The sequence below is a fragment of the Eurosta solidaginis genome, chromosome 1 (genome assembly GCF_040869045.1).
Source record: "Eurosta solidaginis isolate ZX-2024a chromosome 1, ASM4086904v1, whole genome shotgun sequence".
In the NCBI taxonomy this organism is placed as follows: domain Eukaryota; kingdom Metazoa; phylum Arthropoda; class Insecta; order Diptera; family Tephritidae; genus Eurosta; species Eurosta solidaginis.
In genome coordinates, this window is record NC_090319.1 from 272,614,357 (window position 1) to 272,633,143 (window position 18,787).

Consider the following 18,787-nt stretch of genomic DNA (forward strand, 5'->3'; position numbering starts at 1 on the left):
GAGACCAATAAAATGTTTTTTAAGGCCAGTTTTGAATTATTTATAACGAATGATTAACGCTCCATTACTAAAAATTCAAATGAGCTATAGAGAGTTTAATTAATTGAGTTTTATTTTCTGGATAATATGTTACGCTCTTAAATTCTAACTTATGAACCGGGTCCCCTGTAGCCATACAAAATGACTATATATGTAGGTGATGATACCCCTTTTCTTATTTACTGGGAAAAAGTTTGTGAAAGGAAGGCACGAACTCACAAGAGAGCTGAGTAACACCAACAGGGCGACATTATTTTTAGAAAAGAAAACGTCTTAAGAGTTTTACCGTCCTTGCTATACCATTTAATTGTTATCCCAAAAACCTATAATGAGATAATATCAAAGCTTCTGCACAGAGGGCAAGTCAAAAATACTTGATCTCATAAAAATTTATGAGCGTAGCTAATCAGAATAGTTAACATTTAGAAGGCGATACAAGCGTTAACGAAATGAATGAGTAGCTGCCAATAAGTAACACCAACTTGTTGTAACTAGCAAGTATAATAAAATACAAGATGTCTTAACATTCCCAATAAAAAATCATATGAGGTGTTGTAAGAAATACGAAGAAAGGTAGCGCCTTGTTTAACAGCATTAGGGATGACCTTTTTTAAAAAATAATTGTATTACAAGCAGAAGACCCTTGGAGATTTTATAATAAATTCAGTTTACTTGGATGATTATCCAATCAAAAATTTTAACTTCACTTAGCCTATCGAAAATAAGCATTAGGAAATCAAATACGTTTTCCTGTTTAATCTTTTTTTTTTTATGATCGAGTCTTTGAAAACTGTTGATTCCAGTTCAAATAAGAAATAGACTTTTTACGGCAGTGGAATAAAATAAATAGCCAATTCCTTACAAAGTCTGAAGGTTTAAGTAGTTTCCGTGATCTCCGATATAAAATTCAAATATAGCACTTACGACGAATAAGAGACTTTGTGGATTGCTTGTGTTAGGTTGAGCTTGCAGGTAAATAAAGATCTCACATAAACTGAATGTGTCCATAGTGGATTGCCTAATAGAATTAAAATTTATTTTCTGCTTAAAATATTTAAGCGCAAGGTAAGTGTAAGCGTAGTTGTAATCGTTGGTGGTATGCTATATTGGAGAATATAGAATGTAACTATATGCGTAATTGAGTAATCGATTTCTTATCGAAAAGTTATCGTTTTCTTTTCGGAGAGTTACCAATTTGTTATCGGCATTCTACCGATTTGCTAGCAACGAATCACTAACTGTAATATAAAATCTATGACATATCCGTTGCCCGTCGATAACAACCCGTTAAGAAATCGACAAAAGCCGATGACTCGAATATAACAAGCTTATAACAAGCCGAGAACTCGGCAACATTCCATCGATAATAAGCCGATAATAAAATAATCGGGCATGTTGGGTATATCACTTGAAAAGCTTTTGTTTCTTCCACCACTTCATGGTCGATATGAGAAAAGAATGCAACTAATACTTCAGTACACACCCTACAGAAAAGCCAAGTAAGGAAGTCTAAGTTCGGGTGATACCGAACATGACATACCCAGCTGTATACTTGAAATGCTGTTGTTGTTTGTTTTATGTGCTTAATAGTGTTACAAGGCTGCGCAATAATACATATACATATGGTTCTATTCTGAACTAATTTGCCTTCGAGTTATGGCTCCCAAAACATAGAAAATTGCTTAGTCATAAAAGGGGCGGTGCCACGCCCATTTTTTAAAATTTGAAGTTTTTCCTATTTACTGTTATAAATCCACTTGGGAAATGAAATACCATTGATATAAAGCTCTTTTTTGCATAGATATAGTTTCTTTTATTCGTCCACGACCCTTTTAATAATCTTTTATATAAAAGCGGGCCTGGTCCTTAACCGATTTCGTTAATTTTTCTTCAAATCATTCCTTATAGTAAAGGCAACCTCTTTGCCGAATTTTGTTACGATAGGATTAACGATTCTTGATTTATGATTAATAATATTTGTAAAATTGATTTTATTACAAGTGGGCGGTACCACTCCCATTTTAAAAATTTTTTTTAAATTTTCATTAAGAGCCTCAATATCAGCTCACACGTCAAATTTTAACTTTCTTTACTAAATAATCAGGTTTTTTTTTGTTTTCCAAAATGTTATATATATAAAAAGTGAGCGTGATTATCATCCGATTTCGCTCATTTCCAATAGCAATCTGTTCTGGGTCCAGATAAGCTCGCGTACTTGGTGAAGATATCTCAATATTTACTCAAGTTATCGTGTTAACGGACAGACGGACGGACGGACAGACATGGCTCAATGAAATTTTTTTTTCGATACTGATGATTTTGATATATGGAAGTCTATATCTATCTCGATTCCTTTATACCTGTACAACCCACCGTTATCCAATCAGAGTTATAATACCCCGTGTAAAAGTACAGCTGGTATAATGATAGACAATCACTCGAAATAAAAGTTAGGCACTATAGGTTCAATAATTACTTCCGAACTGGTGCTAATCTTTTGCACAAGGGGATATTTGGTAACCACACCTGCACCAACTGAGCCATATGTGTTTAAATTCGATACCAACTTGTAGTTAAGAACGCGTTGTGAAGGGCTGCGAAAGGGTAAATTGTGTCGTGTATTAGGACATCTTAATAATGAAACTGTCAGGTGAAACGACTTCAGTTGGACATAATAAGAAGACTAGTGCGATTCAGATTAACTATAACTAACTAAAAAGAATGAACATTCTTATATAATAGGATTTTGTGTCACACTAGAACAAATGATTGGATGGTTGCGTTATACATAATTTGCCCTTAATGTAGTAAAGTTGATGCAAAACGTTATAACGTAATAACAATTGGGCACTAAATATTCCGCAAATGATTCCGAAATCATTTCTGAACAGATTTGAAAAATCCCGAGCACATTCCTTTGACGGGCTCCCAAACAGTCCTCAAATAATCCCCAAATAGTGCCGAAATTACGAGAAACTAATCCAGAAATGTACACAAAATAAGCCGGAAACAATCACTAAATTATCCCGATGTACTTCATATGTTATTTTAAAATTAATCGAAAATAATTATGAAAACATACCCGAACTATCTATTAATGTTTGCTAAACAAATGAGAAAAAACGAAACAGCCACCCGGCATCCCGAAATAGTCACAAATACATCCTGAAATAGATCGGATATTTTGCAGAAGTAGTTTCAATTTGATCACGAAAAGTCGTCGCAATAGCCCAGAAAATAGTTCCGCAACTTTTCCAGAGTTGTTAGACTATATATAAGGGAGTTCGATATACTTAAATTTTTTACCATTAGAAATAATCAAAACCTTAACTAAATGCACGGTGGAAAGAGCCTTCAGCCCCTAAAAAATATAGCCACCCGCTCCTTGCATACTATTCTTCGGATTCCAAATTGCATCAGCTATTCTATTGTACTAAGGGGTGTGGGACTCTTCTCCTTCAAAAGTCAATATATAAAAATTATTTAAGCAAAATTTTTAAGTTAAATGGTTTTATTGAAAACAATACTTACATTAAGTAGTAATAATACTAAAAGATAGAAAATAATTAGGTAGGTCCTAGGTACTAGACATCACACTCCTCATCAATCTAGGGCGTTGATCAGACAATTATAAAAAACTTTCGACGCGTCAAATTCCTATTGACAATCATATATATGATCAACTTAACCTTAATCAGGTTATGCTATGCCTCACATTTTTAGAAATTCCACGCGCCGAACGCTTTTATTTAATTGTCTAATCCACGCTCTAGATTGATGACTGGTACCTAGGATCTACCTAATTATTTTCTAGCTTTTATCATTATTATTACTTAATGTAAGTATTGTTTTCAACAAAACCGTTTAACTTGAACATTTTTTTTAATTTTTTTATTTTCAAGTTTTTAGTCTTAATTGCTTATTATTTTTCATCCTATTTAGTTTAATTAGTGACTTAAACGCAGCGGCGAAGTAAAACGCAGCGCCTGCGCTGGCTAGGCTATGTTATGCGAATGAAAGATGATGCTCCGGCCAAGAAAGTGTTTCTATCGGAACCCGCCTATGGAAGCAGAGGTAGAGGGCGGCCCCCACTCCGTTGGAAGGACCAGGTGGAAAATGATTTAAACTCCCTTGGTGTGACCAATTGGCGCCGGTTGGCGAATCGAAGGAGCGACTGGCGCGCCTTGTTGGACGGCCATAAACTTTTAGACGGTTAAGCGCCAATTAAGTAAGTAAGTATCTTATTATTACAAGAAATCTTTCCTGACAATTTGGTGCAATCTAAGTCCTCGAACTCCAAAGTATTTTGATGTCACTTCTACCGGACTGTATGTATTATTTGTTCCAAATATGAGCCTAATCGGCAATTTTTTCGGTCACTTTCTGTTCTTGTATGTATTATGTGTTTAAAATATGAGCCAAATCGGACCACAAATACGGTTTTTTGAAATATTTCGATCCATGTGCCACCTATAGGAGTTTTTTTCTTATTATTGCATTGTCATCAGGTTCTGAACTATATTCCAAGTTTTCAGCTTGTGGCATATCGGGAAGTTACTTAAACTTTAATTGCAAAATTCGTGCCAGCTGGCCGGCCTGTCAAGTCAAGCTAAATAATATCGTTTAAAAATAAAATAAATGTAAGGCGCCACAACCTCCGTAGATATTTAAGGCCGAGCTTCCCTTCCAATTTGCGTCGGGTTCCTTTTTAATTTTTCCTACAAATGGGCGGGATAGGATCTACTTGTTTTATGCCGACTCCGAACGGCATCTGCAAGGCAGAAATACACTCCGAGTGTGCTTGCCAAAAACTTCCGAGGGGCGACCCCGCATAGAAAAAATTTCTTCTAATTGAAAAAACTTGTTTCTAAAATTTTAATGTTGCTTTTCCCGGGGCGTGAACCCAGGATCTTCGGTGTGAATGGCGGAGCACGCTATCATCACACCACGGCGGCCGTCAGAAAAAAATCTAAATATAGCAAACAGATAACTCCAGATTTATCGATGAGTAATGGAGTATTTTTGTGTGTGGGGATTTGAGGATGATTTAGACTATCATAGGGATTTCATTATGCTTCAGATTCAAAATTGGGTGGGATTAATTCCTTATTTTACAGGAAAGTGAACCAAGGGCAGACCTGTTCTAAAAAAAAAATAATTTACGATTCGATTTCTTTGAAACTTAACGAGTTTATTATTAGAGAAACTTTACTTCCCGGAAAATGAACCAAGGAGCGATCTATTTCAAAAAATATAATTTATGATGCGATTTGCTTAAAATTCGGTACAGGAGCACCTCTTTGACCAAGTTAACATTTGGCAGAGGTTTTTGTCAGGGAAGAAGACCTGTGACCGAACTATGAAACTCAGTACAGGGGTACTTCTTTGACTAGCTTATTATTTGAGAAACTTTCTTCCCGGAAAGTGAACCAAGGACTGATCTATTCCAAAAAAAACAAATTTATGGTGAAGCTAGCTTAAAATTCGGTACAGGAGCAGCTCTTTGGCCAAGCTAACATTTGCCAATTTTCTGTCACTGAAGGAGACGTGGGACTGACCTTTTCCAAAAAATATACTTTATAATGCAATTGGCTTGAGATTATGTAAACGATTAATACTTCCTGGAGGCGAATCAGTGAAAAATTCTCTTTATGGTGATATTTGCTTGAAATTTGATAATGGGGCTCTTCTTCGATTAATTCGTGATCTTTCTTCAGGAAAGTGGACCAGGATAGTGCGATATGTTTGAAAGAGAAGAGAGGAAGAAAAATAGATATAGGATGAGGAAGAGGAAAGAAAGTTGGGATAGGAATGAGAGATAAAATTGGAGAAAGTGCGATTGGAAGATAGGAAGGAGAGGCCTATAGATAAGGGAAGGAGATGTAGAAAAATAAAGGGTGATTGAGGCGAGTAATTGAGTGGGGTTAACCCATTAGCGCCCAATGTTCCCATTTTGGAACTTGCACAAATCAGTAAATATTATCGAATAAGAACCATTGATAAAAAAATCGATAAGGAATTCACATTCCCACATATCTATGCATATAATCAGCTGTTCTTGATGCTCTCTCACGATCACGTGGTCAGTAGCAAGCAAATATTCTCGGACACATGGCATATTTTTCTCATTTAAGGATTTGCAAATTTTTATTGATTTAACCTAAAAATTTACGTGGTATTTTCTTACAGTGCTAGAATGTGACGTAAATAAATAAAATAACTAGTTTTGTCGCAAGAAAATTGCTTACATTTCACAATTTCAACGTTTTTCCAATGTTCCCAATTTTGTAAATATTTTTCGCTATCGTTTTAGGCTGATATTTTTATATCTAAAGCATGTTTAGCCAAAGAGATCTTAAACTTCATGAAATTGAAGGAATTTTAGAAGAACTCCTCGAGGATGCAGAGCTGGATGACGAAAGTGCTATTGATACAGTGCAACTGCCTCCAGATGCTGATACCCTTACTGATCGTGAAGATATTGTTGAAGATAATCTTGATGAAGTTACAGAACTGAAGGATGTTCCTGAAAATGAAAAAGATGTCGACTTCACGCCAAGTACCACTTCGAAAAGACAAAAGCTGGAAGAAGAAAATCCAGCCTGCACATCGCAATGGCTTCAATACTGATGCAAGTTATAGTAATAATTGTCCATCGCCTGAACTCTTCCAGGATAATATAATTAAAATTCGAGAGAATTTTCAGCAAAGAGAGGCATTCGAAATTTTTGTATTCTTTTTTGACAATTCGGTAGTTCAACACATAATTGACGAAAGTGTGCGCTATGTACACCAATGTAATTTCCATAACTTCTGGCTTTCTTCAGAATGTTTTCGTAAGTTTCTTGGCATATTGATTTTTACATCATACCACAGTTTACCCAGTGAAAGGATGTACTGGTGCACAGACGACGACGTTGACATTGAAATTGTAAGAAACTGCATGCCAAGGAACAGATACCTTGAAATCAAACGATTTTTGCTCTTCAATAACAACGAAAACATTCGAAGTGGTATTCCTGAAAAGGACTTCAAAATAAAGCCACTTATTGAAAAGCTGAACGAAATTTTTTTAAAGCTTAATGTTTTTTCAAAACAATTGTCTATAGATGAACAGATGGTAAGATATTACTGAGGTCACTTCCTAAAGCAATTTATCAGAGGAAAGCCAATAGGGTTTGGCTTTAAGCAGTGGATCATGGCCTTGGAGAAACTGGATTTTGTTACAATATTGAGCTTTATCAGGCGAAAAGGGACCCGGTTGAGAAAGATTTGACTGGTGTTGGCGAAAAGGTTATTACTTCAATGGTTCAACTTCTGGAGTATCCTGAAGACCACGAGCTTTATTTTGACAATTTTTTTTTAAGCTTCAGCCTAATTTCAATTCTTAATAAAAAAATTTGCGTGCTACTGGTACAGCTAGATTCAACCGTCTAAATAAGTGTCCGATAAAAACAGATGAAGCCATGAAAAAAGAGCCTCGCGGCGCTACTGATTTTAAATTTCATAAAAATAACGAAATATTAGTTGTTTCGTGGAATGATAACAGATGTGTAAAAATTATTACCAACCATCAAAGTGTAAATCCCATGCAGCCTGTGCACAGTAAAAAGGATAGAAAATATGTTGAAGTTCTTCAGCCTCATGTAATATCACAATATAACAAATACATGGGAGGTGTGGATAAGTTAGACTGGCATATCAACAATTATCCCATAAAAATTAAAGGAAAAAAATGGTACTTTAGGCTTTTCACAAACTGTCTGGATATTTGTATGTATAATGCATTCGTTATATATAATTTAAGTCATGACAAAATTCCATATCTTGACTTCTTTCGCATGGTAGCGCCAAGCTATTTGCACATAAATTCTAGCCTCTCAGATCCGAAAACGCTTGGTCGCCCAGTTCGTACACTCAAGCAGAACCGAGACATAACAAAACATGTTTTAGCCGCTATCCCAAATGGAAAACAACAACGATGTGGGCTGTGTAAAAAAAATTCACGTAAAATATGTACTGAATGCGACCGAGGTATACATGTTCATTGTTTTGAAGACTATCACAACATGATTTAAGTCTTATGTACCCAATGTTCCCATTTGGGAACAAATATTTCAGATGCAATAAAATATATATATGAAGTATTAAAATGTTTTTTTGTGCATTAGTCTCTATATTTTTGATCATACTAACAGAAAAAGATGATAAAAGGGCAAAACAAAAATTGGGCGTTAATGGGTTAAAGAAAGATAAATCGAGAAAGCGAAAAGGGAAGATTAAAGAAGGATTAAAGAGAGAGAGGAGGAAGAAAAAGGCAGGAATTAAAAAAATAGGAATCGAAAGTATGACAAATTCCTCTGTTTACTGAGAAAGTAGCAACACTACGAAGAGGAATACTAACGGGCTGGGGATTACTAATTATTTATGTATATCTTGTCTCAAAGACGAATGAGATTTGAAATATTGTGCCTGTGTTAATGTTCTATAGTTTCGGAGTATCTTACAGAAATTAATATATTGAAAGGGGCTGTCAGGTAATGCAGTTTTCCATATTCGGTATACAGATTCCATATATAAGGAAATTGTAGTCAGAGAGATATATGGAGTGGAAGAAAGAGTGGGAATGGGACTTAGAGTGAAAGTGGGACTGTAAGCGGAAGTAGGAATTAAACGGAAATGAAATTAGGAGTGGCTGTGGAAGAAGGAGCGCGTAGGAGTGGTAGTGGGAGGGAGCGTGAGAGTGGAAGTGAGCTCGGGACTGGGGGGAAAGTAAATTGAATAAGGGATAGACAAGAATATGAAGAAAAAAATTGACTACAAAGTATAAGTGAATGGGATAGAGAGTGAAGAGGGAAGTCAAGGCTCGCTTTTAAAATGCAGGAAACCAAATTTCGCACAGATCAAACACTGTCGGGTACTCTAGTATTTTGTAAATTCCTCATAACTTTTAATAGGACCACTACTTCATATGTAGTAGTTTTTTATACTCAGTTGAGCAGAGCTCACAGAGTATATTAACTTTGATTGGATAACGGTTGGATGTACAGGTATAAAGGAATCGAGATAGATATAGACTTCCATATATCAAAATCATCAGTATCGAAAAAATATTTCATTGAGCCATGTCCGTCCGTCCGTCCGTCCTTTAATACGATAACTTGAGTAAATTTTGAGGTATCTTGATGAAATTTGGTATGTGGGTCCCTGGGCACTCATTTCAGATCGCTATTTAAAATCAACGATATCGGACTATAACCACGCTCACTTTTTCGATATCGAAAATTTCGAAAAAACGAAAAAGTGCGATAATTCTTTATCAAAGACGGATAAAGCGATGAAACTTGGTAGGTGAGTTGAACTTATGACGCAGAATAGAAAATTAGTAAAATTTTGAACAATGGACGTGGCACCGCCCACTTTTAAAAGAAAGTAATTTAAAAGTTCTGCAAGCTGTAATTTGGCAGTTGTTGAAGATATCATGATGAAATTCGGCAGGAACGTTACTCCTATTACTATATGTATGCTTAATAAAAATTAGCAAAATCGGAGAACGACCACGCCTACTTAAAAAAAATTATTTAAAGTAAATTTTAACAAAAAACTTAATATCTTTACAGTATACAAGTAAATTATGTCAACATTCAACTCCAGTAATGATATGGTGCAGCAAAATACAAAAATAAAAGAAAATTTCAAAATGGGCGTGGCTCCGCCCTTTTTCATTTAATTTGTCTAGGATACTTTTAATACCATAAGCCGAACAAAAATTTACCAAAGCTTGTGAAATTTGGTATGGGCTTAGACTCTAGGACGATAACTCTTTTCTGTGAAAAAGGCGAAATCGGCTGAAGCCACGCCCAGTTTTTATACACAGTCGACCGTCTGTCCTTCTGCTCGGCCGTTAACACGATAAATTGAGCAAAAATAGATATAACTTTACTAAACTGAGTTCACGTACTTATCTGAACTCACTTTGTATTGGTATAAAAATTGGCCGAAATCTGACTATGACCACGCCGACTTCTACTATATCGAAAATACGAAAAATGAAAAAAAAATGCCATAATTCTATACCAAATACGAAAAAAGGGATGAAACATGGTAAGTGGATTGGTTTATTGACACAAAATATAACTATAGAAAAAAACTTTGTAAAATGGGTGTGACACCTACCATATTAAGTAGAAGAAAATGAAAAAGTTCTGCAGGGCGAAATCAAAATCTTTGCCGGAATACTGTTCGTGGTATTACATACATAACTAAATTAGCGGTACCCGACAGATGATGTTCTGGGTCTCCATGGTCTACATTTTGGTCGATATCTCGAAAACGCCACCATATATACAACTACCACCACTCCCTTTTAAAACCCCCATTAATACCTTTAATTTGATACTCATATCGTACAAACACATTATAGAGTCTCCCCTGGTCCACCTTTATGGCGATATCTCGAAAAGGCGTCCCCCTATAGAACTATGGCCCACTCCCTCTTAAAATACTCTTTAATACCTTCCACTTGATATACATGTCATACAAACACATTCCAGTTTTACCCTAGATTCATTTTCCTATATGGTGATTTCCCTTATTTTGTCTTCATAGCTCTCAGCTGAGTAGTTAACACGATAACTTGAGTAAATATTGAGATATCTTCACCAAATTTTGTACACGAGCTTATCTGGACCCAGAATTGATTGGTATTGAAAATGAGCGAAATCGGATGATAACCACGCCCACTTTTTATGTGTATAACATTTGGGAAAACACAAAAAACCTGAGTATTTAGTAAATAATACCTATAGAATGTTGAAATTTGACATCTAGACTGATATTGAGACTCTTGACACAAATTTGGAAATTTTTTTTAAAATGGGCGTGGCACCGCCCACTTGTGATAAAATCAATTTTACAAATATTATTAATCATAAATCAAAAATCGTTAAACCTATCGTAACAAAATACGGCAGAGCGGTTGCCTTTACTATAAGGAATTCTCTGAAGAAAAATTAACGGATCGGTTTATATAAAAGATTTTTAAAAGGTTCGTGGAAGAATAAAATAAGCTACATCTTTGCAAAAAAGAGCTTTATATCAATGGTATTTCATTTCTCAAGTGTATTTATAACAATAAATAGGAAAAACTTTAAATTTAAAAAAATGGGCGTGACGCCGCCCCTTTTATGACTAAGCAATTTCTATGTTTCGGGAGCCATTACTCGAAGAATAATTAACGGATCGTAATAAAATTTGATACACATATTTTCCTTATAGCAGAAAATATTTCTAGTAAAAATGAACGGCATCGGTTAAAGACCACGGTAACTTAGATATAAAACAAGTTCAAAAGGGTCGTAGATTAGAATAATAAGCTATAACTTAAAAAATAACAGTTTTGAATCAATGATATTTCACTTATCAAGTTTTATTGTAAGAGGAAATGGGGAAACATTTTTTTTAAACGGGCGGTGCCACGTGTTATGTAGAAAAGTGATATATCTGAAATGAAATGTACAATTGATGCTCACGCTGAGTATGTAATGTTCGGTTACACCCGAACTTAGACACCTTTACTTGTTGTTTAATAAAATAAAATATCTCATCCCATCATTGGCAACTTACGAGATGTGGATTAAAGTCCCCTAAACTAATTTCTTATTTAAACTCCAGCAGACTACGGGCATCCGCCAGGATGTGGTGACAGCATGCTCACCCACCACACTGAAGGTCCTGGGTTTAAGTCCCAGGAAAAGATATATCTTATACTTTAAGAAATTTTTTTTCAGCTTTGTTATCGTATTATATTTTCTTATTATATTTAATAAATTAATATAAACTATATAATTAACATTGATGCATGAATGTATCTGGTATTGATTATGGCTTTAGGATGATTCAGAAAAGAAAGAAATTTGTACATAAATATCATAAATAGCTTCGAAAGTTATTGGCTGAATGAATCAAAGAATATGTAAACGTATTAAGCACTACCTAAAAATTTAAATTAATTAAAGCTCAAAACAAACTTATCTATTTCTTCTTAATAGGCAAGTATTGATTAGAAGGCGCTTTGTGACTACCACCCAAGGATTGAAAGCTCTGCTGAGAATGCTGCTGGCCAATACTGCCACTCAAATTAAAAGCACCGCCACTTGAAACTGAAGTAATAGGGGCAACACCCTCATCCGAAATATGCGTAGAGCCACCCAACGCATCATATTGAGCTTGAATTTCCTGCTGAGCACGTTGAGCTTCTTCTTGTGTCTTGTATTTAATGAAATACACCTCGGGTTTGTGTGATTTCTGTTGACTTTGAGCTTGTTGCAACTGCTGTTGAACCTCAGTCAAATCGGGTTTCTTCGATAACACATAGATCACAGTCTTATCTTCATTCGAATTTTGAGCAGATCTCAAAGCAGAAGGAGCTAATTTTATATTATGCGAAGGTGCTTTAATAAAAACAATACGATAATTTTTGCGTATGGGACCACTCTCCAATTGATTGCCCAATAAAGTTTCCTCTTGATCTTCAGGAGCAGAATGAATGTATATATCTTTGGTTATAATAGCAGTTTGTGGACGTGATTGGAAAGATTGTACATTTTGTTGGAAACCACCACTACCGGATGGTAAGCCCAAATTGGCACCGCCAAATTGAGCTTGCGAATGGAAATTTTGTGGTGCGCTACCGAAATTTGATTGCTGTTGCCCAAATTGTTGTTGCTGTTGTTGTGGTGGAGGTGGCGCTAAATAATTATCTTGTGGCACTGGTGGTGGTGCCAATGGCAACTCTTGTATGGGTGGCAATGATGGCGGAGCTGCATGCCCTTGTGGTGGATTGAACGATGGCAATGGCGGCGATTGCACAGGCGAGAAGAGAGGTAAATTCGGTTGTGGTACAGCAGCTTGCGGTGAACCTAATTGATGGTGATGATGATGTTGATGCAAATGATTGGCGGGTGGTAAAGCGGGCCCTGATTGTGGTTGCTGATATCTGTAGCCACTTTGAGCGCTAGCTACGACCAGCAAGGAAGTGAAGAGCTGTAGTAGAGAAATTAGTATAAGTAAATATTTTATTGCTGATCCTGTAAACAAATTTTTAACTACACACCAATGCTTTGCTAAGAGATTTCATGTTTTTTTTTTCTATTTTAAAAAGATTCACTTTGCTGTAACCGTCTTCACTTTCTTTGACTGGCGCCAATGTTTAACTGACATCTAACCATGAACTCTTTAAAGCTTTTATAGACAAATTGATTTGCATTCGCATTAAGAAAAGATCGTAACTTTGTTACATCAAAACCGTTATTAGCGCATAAGTTCAAAAAAAAACAGTTAACGCCCGAATAACAACCAAAACATTAATATCACATAACAGTGAAAAGTAAATCGCGTAACTGTGTCATTAAGGTCATATTCCAATGCATCCTGTTAATTTTTATTTAGTTGGCTTGTTTTAGTTTGTAGTCGATTATCTAACCATATAAGCACTCGAATGCGTTGACTAAACTAACTAAATAAAGTTGTCTGGCAATGGAATTAATAAATGTAACAATACAAAAAGAAACAAGTAAGTATGTCTGAATTCGGGTATAACCCTGCATTATATACTCAGCGTGAGCTTCAATTGTACAGTTCATTTCAGATAAATGGATTTTCTATATAACACGTGGCACCGCCCATTTAAAAAATAAAGTGTCTCCCAATTTCCTCTTACAATAAATTTTGGTAAGTGGAAAATCATTGATACAAATTTTTTTTTTGTCGCTAAGATATATCTTATAATTCTAGTCTACGACCCTTTTAAATTTCTTTAATAAAAATGTAGCCATGGTCTTTAATCCATCCTTTCCATTTTTACTACAAATATTTCCTGCTAAAATGAAAATACGTTTACCCAATTTTATTAAGATATGTTAATTTTTATTTGATTTTTTGGCTCCCAAAAAATAGAAAATTGCTTAGTCATAAAAGGAGGGGTGTCACGCCCATTTTCGAAAATTTGAATTTTTTTCATATTTCCTGCTTTAATTCCACTAGGGAAAATAAATATAGGTGATATAAAGCTCCTTTTTGGAAAGGTATAGCTTATCTCGTTAGTCCACGACCCCTACAAAAATCTTTTATATAGAAGTGGCCGTGGTCCTTAACCGATTTTGTTAGATCTTCGAAGCAAAGGCAAGCTCTCTGCTGAATTTCGTTATAAAAGGTTTAACGGTTTTAGATTTATGATTAATAATATTTGTAAAATTGATTTTATCACAAGTGGGCGGTGCCACACCCATTTTCAAAAAGTTTTTAAAATTTTTATCAAGAGTCTCAATATCAGTACACACATCAACTTTTAACAATATAAGTGTATTATTTACTAAATATCAGGTTATTTGTGTTTTCCAAAATGTTATTTATATAAAAAGTGGGCGTAAAACTGAGTTGTCGTCCGATTTCACACATTTTCAATACCAGTCTATTCTGGGACCAGATAAGTCCGTATACCGAATTTAGTGAAGATATCTCAATATTTACTCAAGTTATCGTGTTAACGGGCGGACGGACGGACATGGTTCAATAAAATTTTTTTCGATACTGATGATTTTGATATATGGAAGTCTATATCTATCTCGATACCTTTATACCTGTGCAACCATCCGTTATGTTACCAAAGTTCATATGCTCTCTGTGCAAAGCACGCTGAGTATAAGAAGTCGCCGGCATTAAAGTAAGTTTGTAAGTTTATTTCCCATTCATTACCGGATTATGAAATTTTTTAATGTTAATTTAAGGCAAATAATTAACTCCAATTTACACGGTTTTCGGATATACAATAGAGGAGAAAGATATAAAGCCGTTTTAACAATTCATTCAGTAAGCTCCACTAACAGTTCTGATTTGCATATTATGATCATTTGTGTTTTTTTTTTTTTTGTTTCTTTTTTCTAATTTACATTGTTCAAAAATGGTTTAACCCAAATGACATAATAAAATTTGTGGAGAGGCACCATTCGTCTTCTCTCCTTACTCTCCAAAAACTTTCCTTAAATGTTTCGCTCTTCTTCGCAATCTGTTTTCTCAAAGTAAATATTTCATTTGCTCACACTGTAAGCATTAGTTTGTTTCCCGTACTTTTTATACTCAGTTGAGCAGAGCTCACAGAGTATATTAAGTTTGATTGGATAACGGTTGGTTGTACATATATAAAGGAGTCGAGATAGATATAGACTTCCATATATCAAAATAATCAGGATCGAAAAAAAATTTGATTGAGCCATGTCCGTCCGTCCGTCCGTCCGTCCGTCCGTTAACACGATAACTTGAGTAAATTTTGAGGTATCTTGATGAAATTTGGTATGTAGGTTCCTGAGCACTCATCTCAGATCGCTATTTAAAATGAACGATATCGGACTATAACCACGCCCACTTTTTCGATATCGAAAATTTCGAAAAACCGAAAAAGTGCGATAATTCATTACAAAAGACCGATAAAGCGACGAAACTTGGTAGATGAGTTGAACTTATGACGCAAAATAGAAAATTAGTAAAATTTTGGACAACGGGCGTGGCAGCGCCCACTTTTAAAAGAAGGTAATTTAAAACTTTTGCAAGCTGTAATTTCGCAGTCGTTGAAGATATCATGATGAAATTTGGCACGAACGTTACTCTTATTACTATATATACGCTTAATAAAAATTAGCAAAATCGGAGAAGGACCACGCCCACTTTTAAAAAAAAATTTTTTTTAAAGTAAAATTTTAACAAAAAATTTAATATCTTTACAGTATATATGTAAATTATGTCAAGATTCAACTCCAGTAATGATATGGTGCAACAAAATACAAAAACAAAAGAAAATTTAAAAATGGGCGTGGCTCCGCCCTTTTTCATTTAATTTGTCTAGGATACTTTTAACGCCATAAATCAAACAAAAATTAACCAATCCTTTTGAAATTTGGTAGGGGCATATATTTTACGGCGTTAACTGTTTTCTGTGAAATGGGCGAAACCGGTTGATGTCACGCCCAGTTTTTATACACGGTCGTCCGTCTGCCCTTCCGCATGGCCGCTAACACGATAACTTGAGCAAAAATCGATATATCTTTACTAAACTCAGTTCACGTACTTATCTGAACTCACTTTATCTTGGTATGAAAAATGAACGAAATCCGACTATGACCACGCCCACTTTTTCGATATCGAAAATTACGAAAAATGAAAAAAATGCCATAATTCTATACCAAATACGAAAAAAGGGATGAAATATGACCACGCCCACTTTTTCGATATCGAAAATTACGAAAAATGAAAAAAATGCCATAATTCTATACCAAATACGAAAAAAGGGATGAAATATGGTAAGGTAATTGGATTGTTTTATTGACGCGAAATATAACTTTAGAAAAAACTTTATAAAATGGTTGTGACACCTACCATATTAAGTAGAAGAAAATGAAAAAGTTCTGCAGGGCGAAATAAAAAACCCTTAAAATCTTGGCAGGTATTACATATATAAATAAATTAGCGGTATACAACAGATGATGTTCTGGGTCACCCTGGTCAACATTTTGGTCGATATCTGGAAAACGCCTTCACATATAAAACTACCACCACTCCCTTTTAAAACTCTCACTAATACCTTTAATTTGATACCCATATCGTACAAACTCATTCTAGAGTCACCCCTGGTCCACCTTTATGGCGATATTTCGAAAAGGCGAACACCTATAGAACGAAGGCCCACTCCCTTTTAAAAATACTCATTAACACCTTTCATTTGATACCCATATCGTACAAACAAAGTCTAGAGTCACCCCTGGTCCAGAAAGGCCCACTCCCTCTTAAAATACTCATTAACTCCTTTCGTTTGATACCCATATTGCACAAACGAATTCTAGAGTCACCCCTGGCCCACCTTTATGGCGATATCTCGAAACGGCGTCCACCTATAGAACTAAGGCCCACTCCCTCTTAAAATACTCATTAACTCCTTTCGTTTGATACCCATATTGCACAAACGAATTCTAGAGCCACCCCTGGTCCACCTTTATGGAGATATCTCGAAAAGGGGTCCACCTATAGAACTAAGCCCCACGCCCTTTTAAAATAATCATTAACACCTTTCATTTGATACCCATATCATACAAACAAATTCTAAAGTCACCCCTGGTGCACGTTTATGGCGACATCTCGAAAAGGCGAACACCTATAAAACGAAGGCCCACTCCCTTTTAAAAATACTCATTAACACCTTTCATTTGATACCCATATCGTACAAACAAAGTCTAGAGTCACCCCTGGTCCACCTTTATGGCGATATCTTGAAACGGCATCCACCTATGGAACTAAGGATTATTCCCTTTTAAAATGCTCATTAACACCTTTCATTTGATACCCATATCGTACAAACAAATTCTAGAGTCATCCCTGGTCCACCTTTATGGCGATATCTCGAAAAGTCGTCCACCTATAGAATTAAGGCCCACTTCCTTTTAAAATACTCATTAACACCTTTCATTTGATACCCATATCGTACAAACAAATTCTAGAGTCATCCCTGGTCCACCTTTATGGCGATATCTCGAAAAGTCGTCCACCTATAGAATTAAGGCCCACTCCCTTTCAAAATACTCATTAGCACCTTTCATTTGATACCCATATCGTACAAACTCATTCTAGAGTCACCCCTGGTCCACCTTTATGGCGATATTTCGAAAAGGCGAACACCTATAGAACGAAGGCCCACTCCCTTTTAAAAATACTCATTAACACCTTTCATTTGATACCCATATCGTACAAACAAAGTCTAGAGTCACCCCTGGTCCACCTTTATGGCGATATCTTGAAACGGCATCCACCTATGGAACTAAGGATTATTCCCTTTTAAAATGCTCATTAACACCTTTCATTTGATACCCATATCGTACAAACAAATTCTAGAGTCATCCCTGGTCCACCTTTATGGCGATATCTCGAAAAGTCGTCCACCTATAGAATTAAGGCCCACTTCCTTTTAAAATACTCATTAACACCTTTCATTTGATACCCATATCGTACAAACTCATTCTAGAGTCACCCCTGGTCCACCTTTATGGCGATATTTCGAAAAGGCGAACACCTATAGAACGAAGGCCCACTCCCTTTTAAAAATACTCATTAACACCTTTCATTTGATACCCATATCGTACAAACAAAGTCTAGAGTCACCCCTGGTCCAGAAAGGCCCACTCCCTCTTAAAATACTCATTAACTCCTTTCGTTTGATACCCATATTGCACAAACGAATTCTAGAGTCACCCCTGGCCCACCTTTATGGCGATATCTCGAAACGGCGTCCACCTATAGAACTAAGGCCCACTCCCTCTTAAAATACTCATTAACTCCTTTCGTTTGATACCCATATTGCACAAACGAATTCTAGAGCCACCCCTGGTCCACCTTTATGGAGATATCTCGAAAAGGGGTCCACCTATAGAACTAAGCCCCACGCCCTTTTAAAATAATCATTAACACCTTTCATTTGATACCCATATCATACAAACAAATTCTAAAGTCACCCCTGGTGCACGTTTATGGCGACATCTCGAAAAGGCGAACACCTATAAAACGAAGGCCCACTCCCTTTTAAAAATACTCATTAACACCTTTCATTTGATACCCATATCGTACAAACAAAGTCTAGAGTCACCCCTGGTCCACCTTTATGGCGATATCTTGAAACGGCATCCACCTATGGAACTAAGGATTATTCCCT

General features: G+C 35.8%; 1 protein-coding gene across 1 annotated transcript; it reads right to left on the minus strand.

The window, feature by feature from the left end:
* Positions 1-11,575: 11,575 nt before the first annotated feature.
* Positions 11,576-13,284, minus strand: LOC137243108 (uncharacterized). Its single transcript, XM_067770347.1, has 2 exons — positions 13,154-13,284; positions 11,576-13,083 (listed from the first exon to the last, which is right to left on the minus strand). Exons 1-2 carry the CDS (start codon positions 13,175-13,177, stop codon positions 12,073-12,075), a joined length of 1,035 nt encoding a protein of 344 aa, XP_067626448.1. The 5' UTR covers positions 13,178-13,284; the 3' UTR covers positions 11,576-12,072.
* Positions 13,285-18,787: the final 5,503 nt, after the last annotated feature.

Excerpts from the sequence above, each read along its gene's own strand:
- LOC137243108 (XM_067770347.1), bottom strand. The coding sequence starts at position 13,177 with ATGAAATCTCTTAGCAAAGCATTG. Across the intron at positions 13,084-13,153 it reads AATCTCTTAGCAAAGCATTG|CTCTTCACTTCCTTGCTGGT; the intron begins GTGTGTAGTTAA and ends TCTCTACTACAG.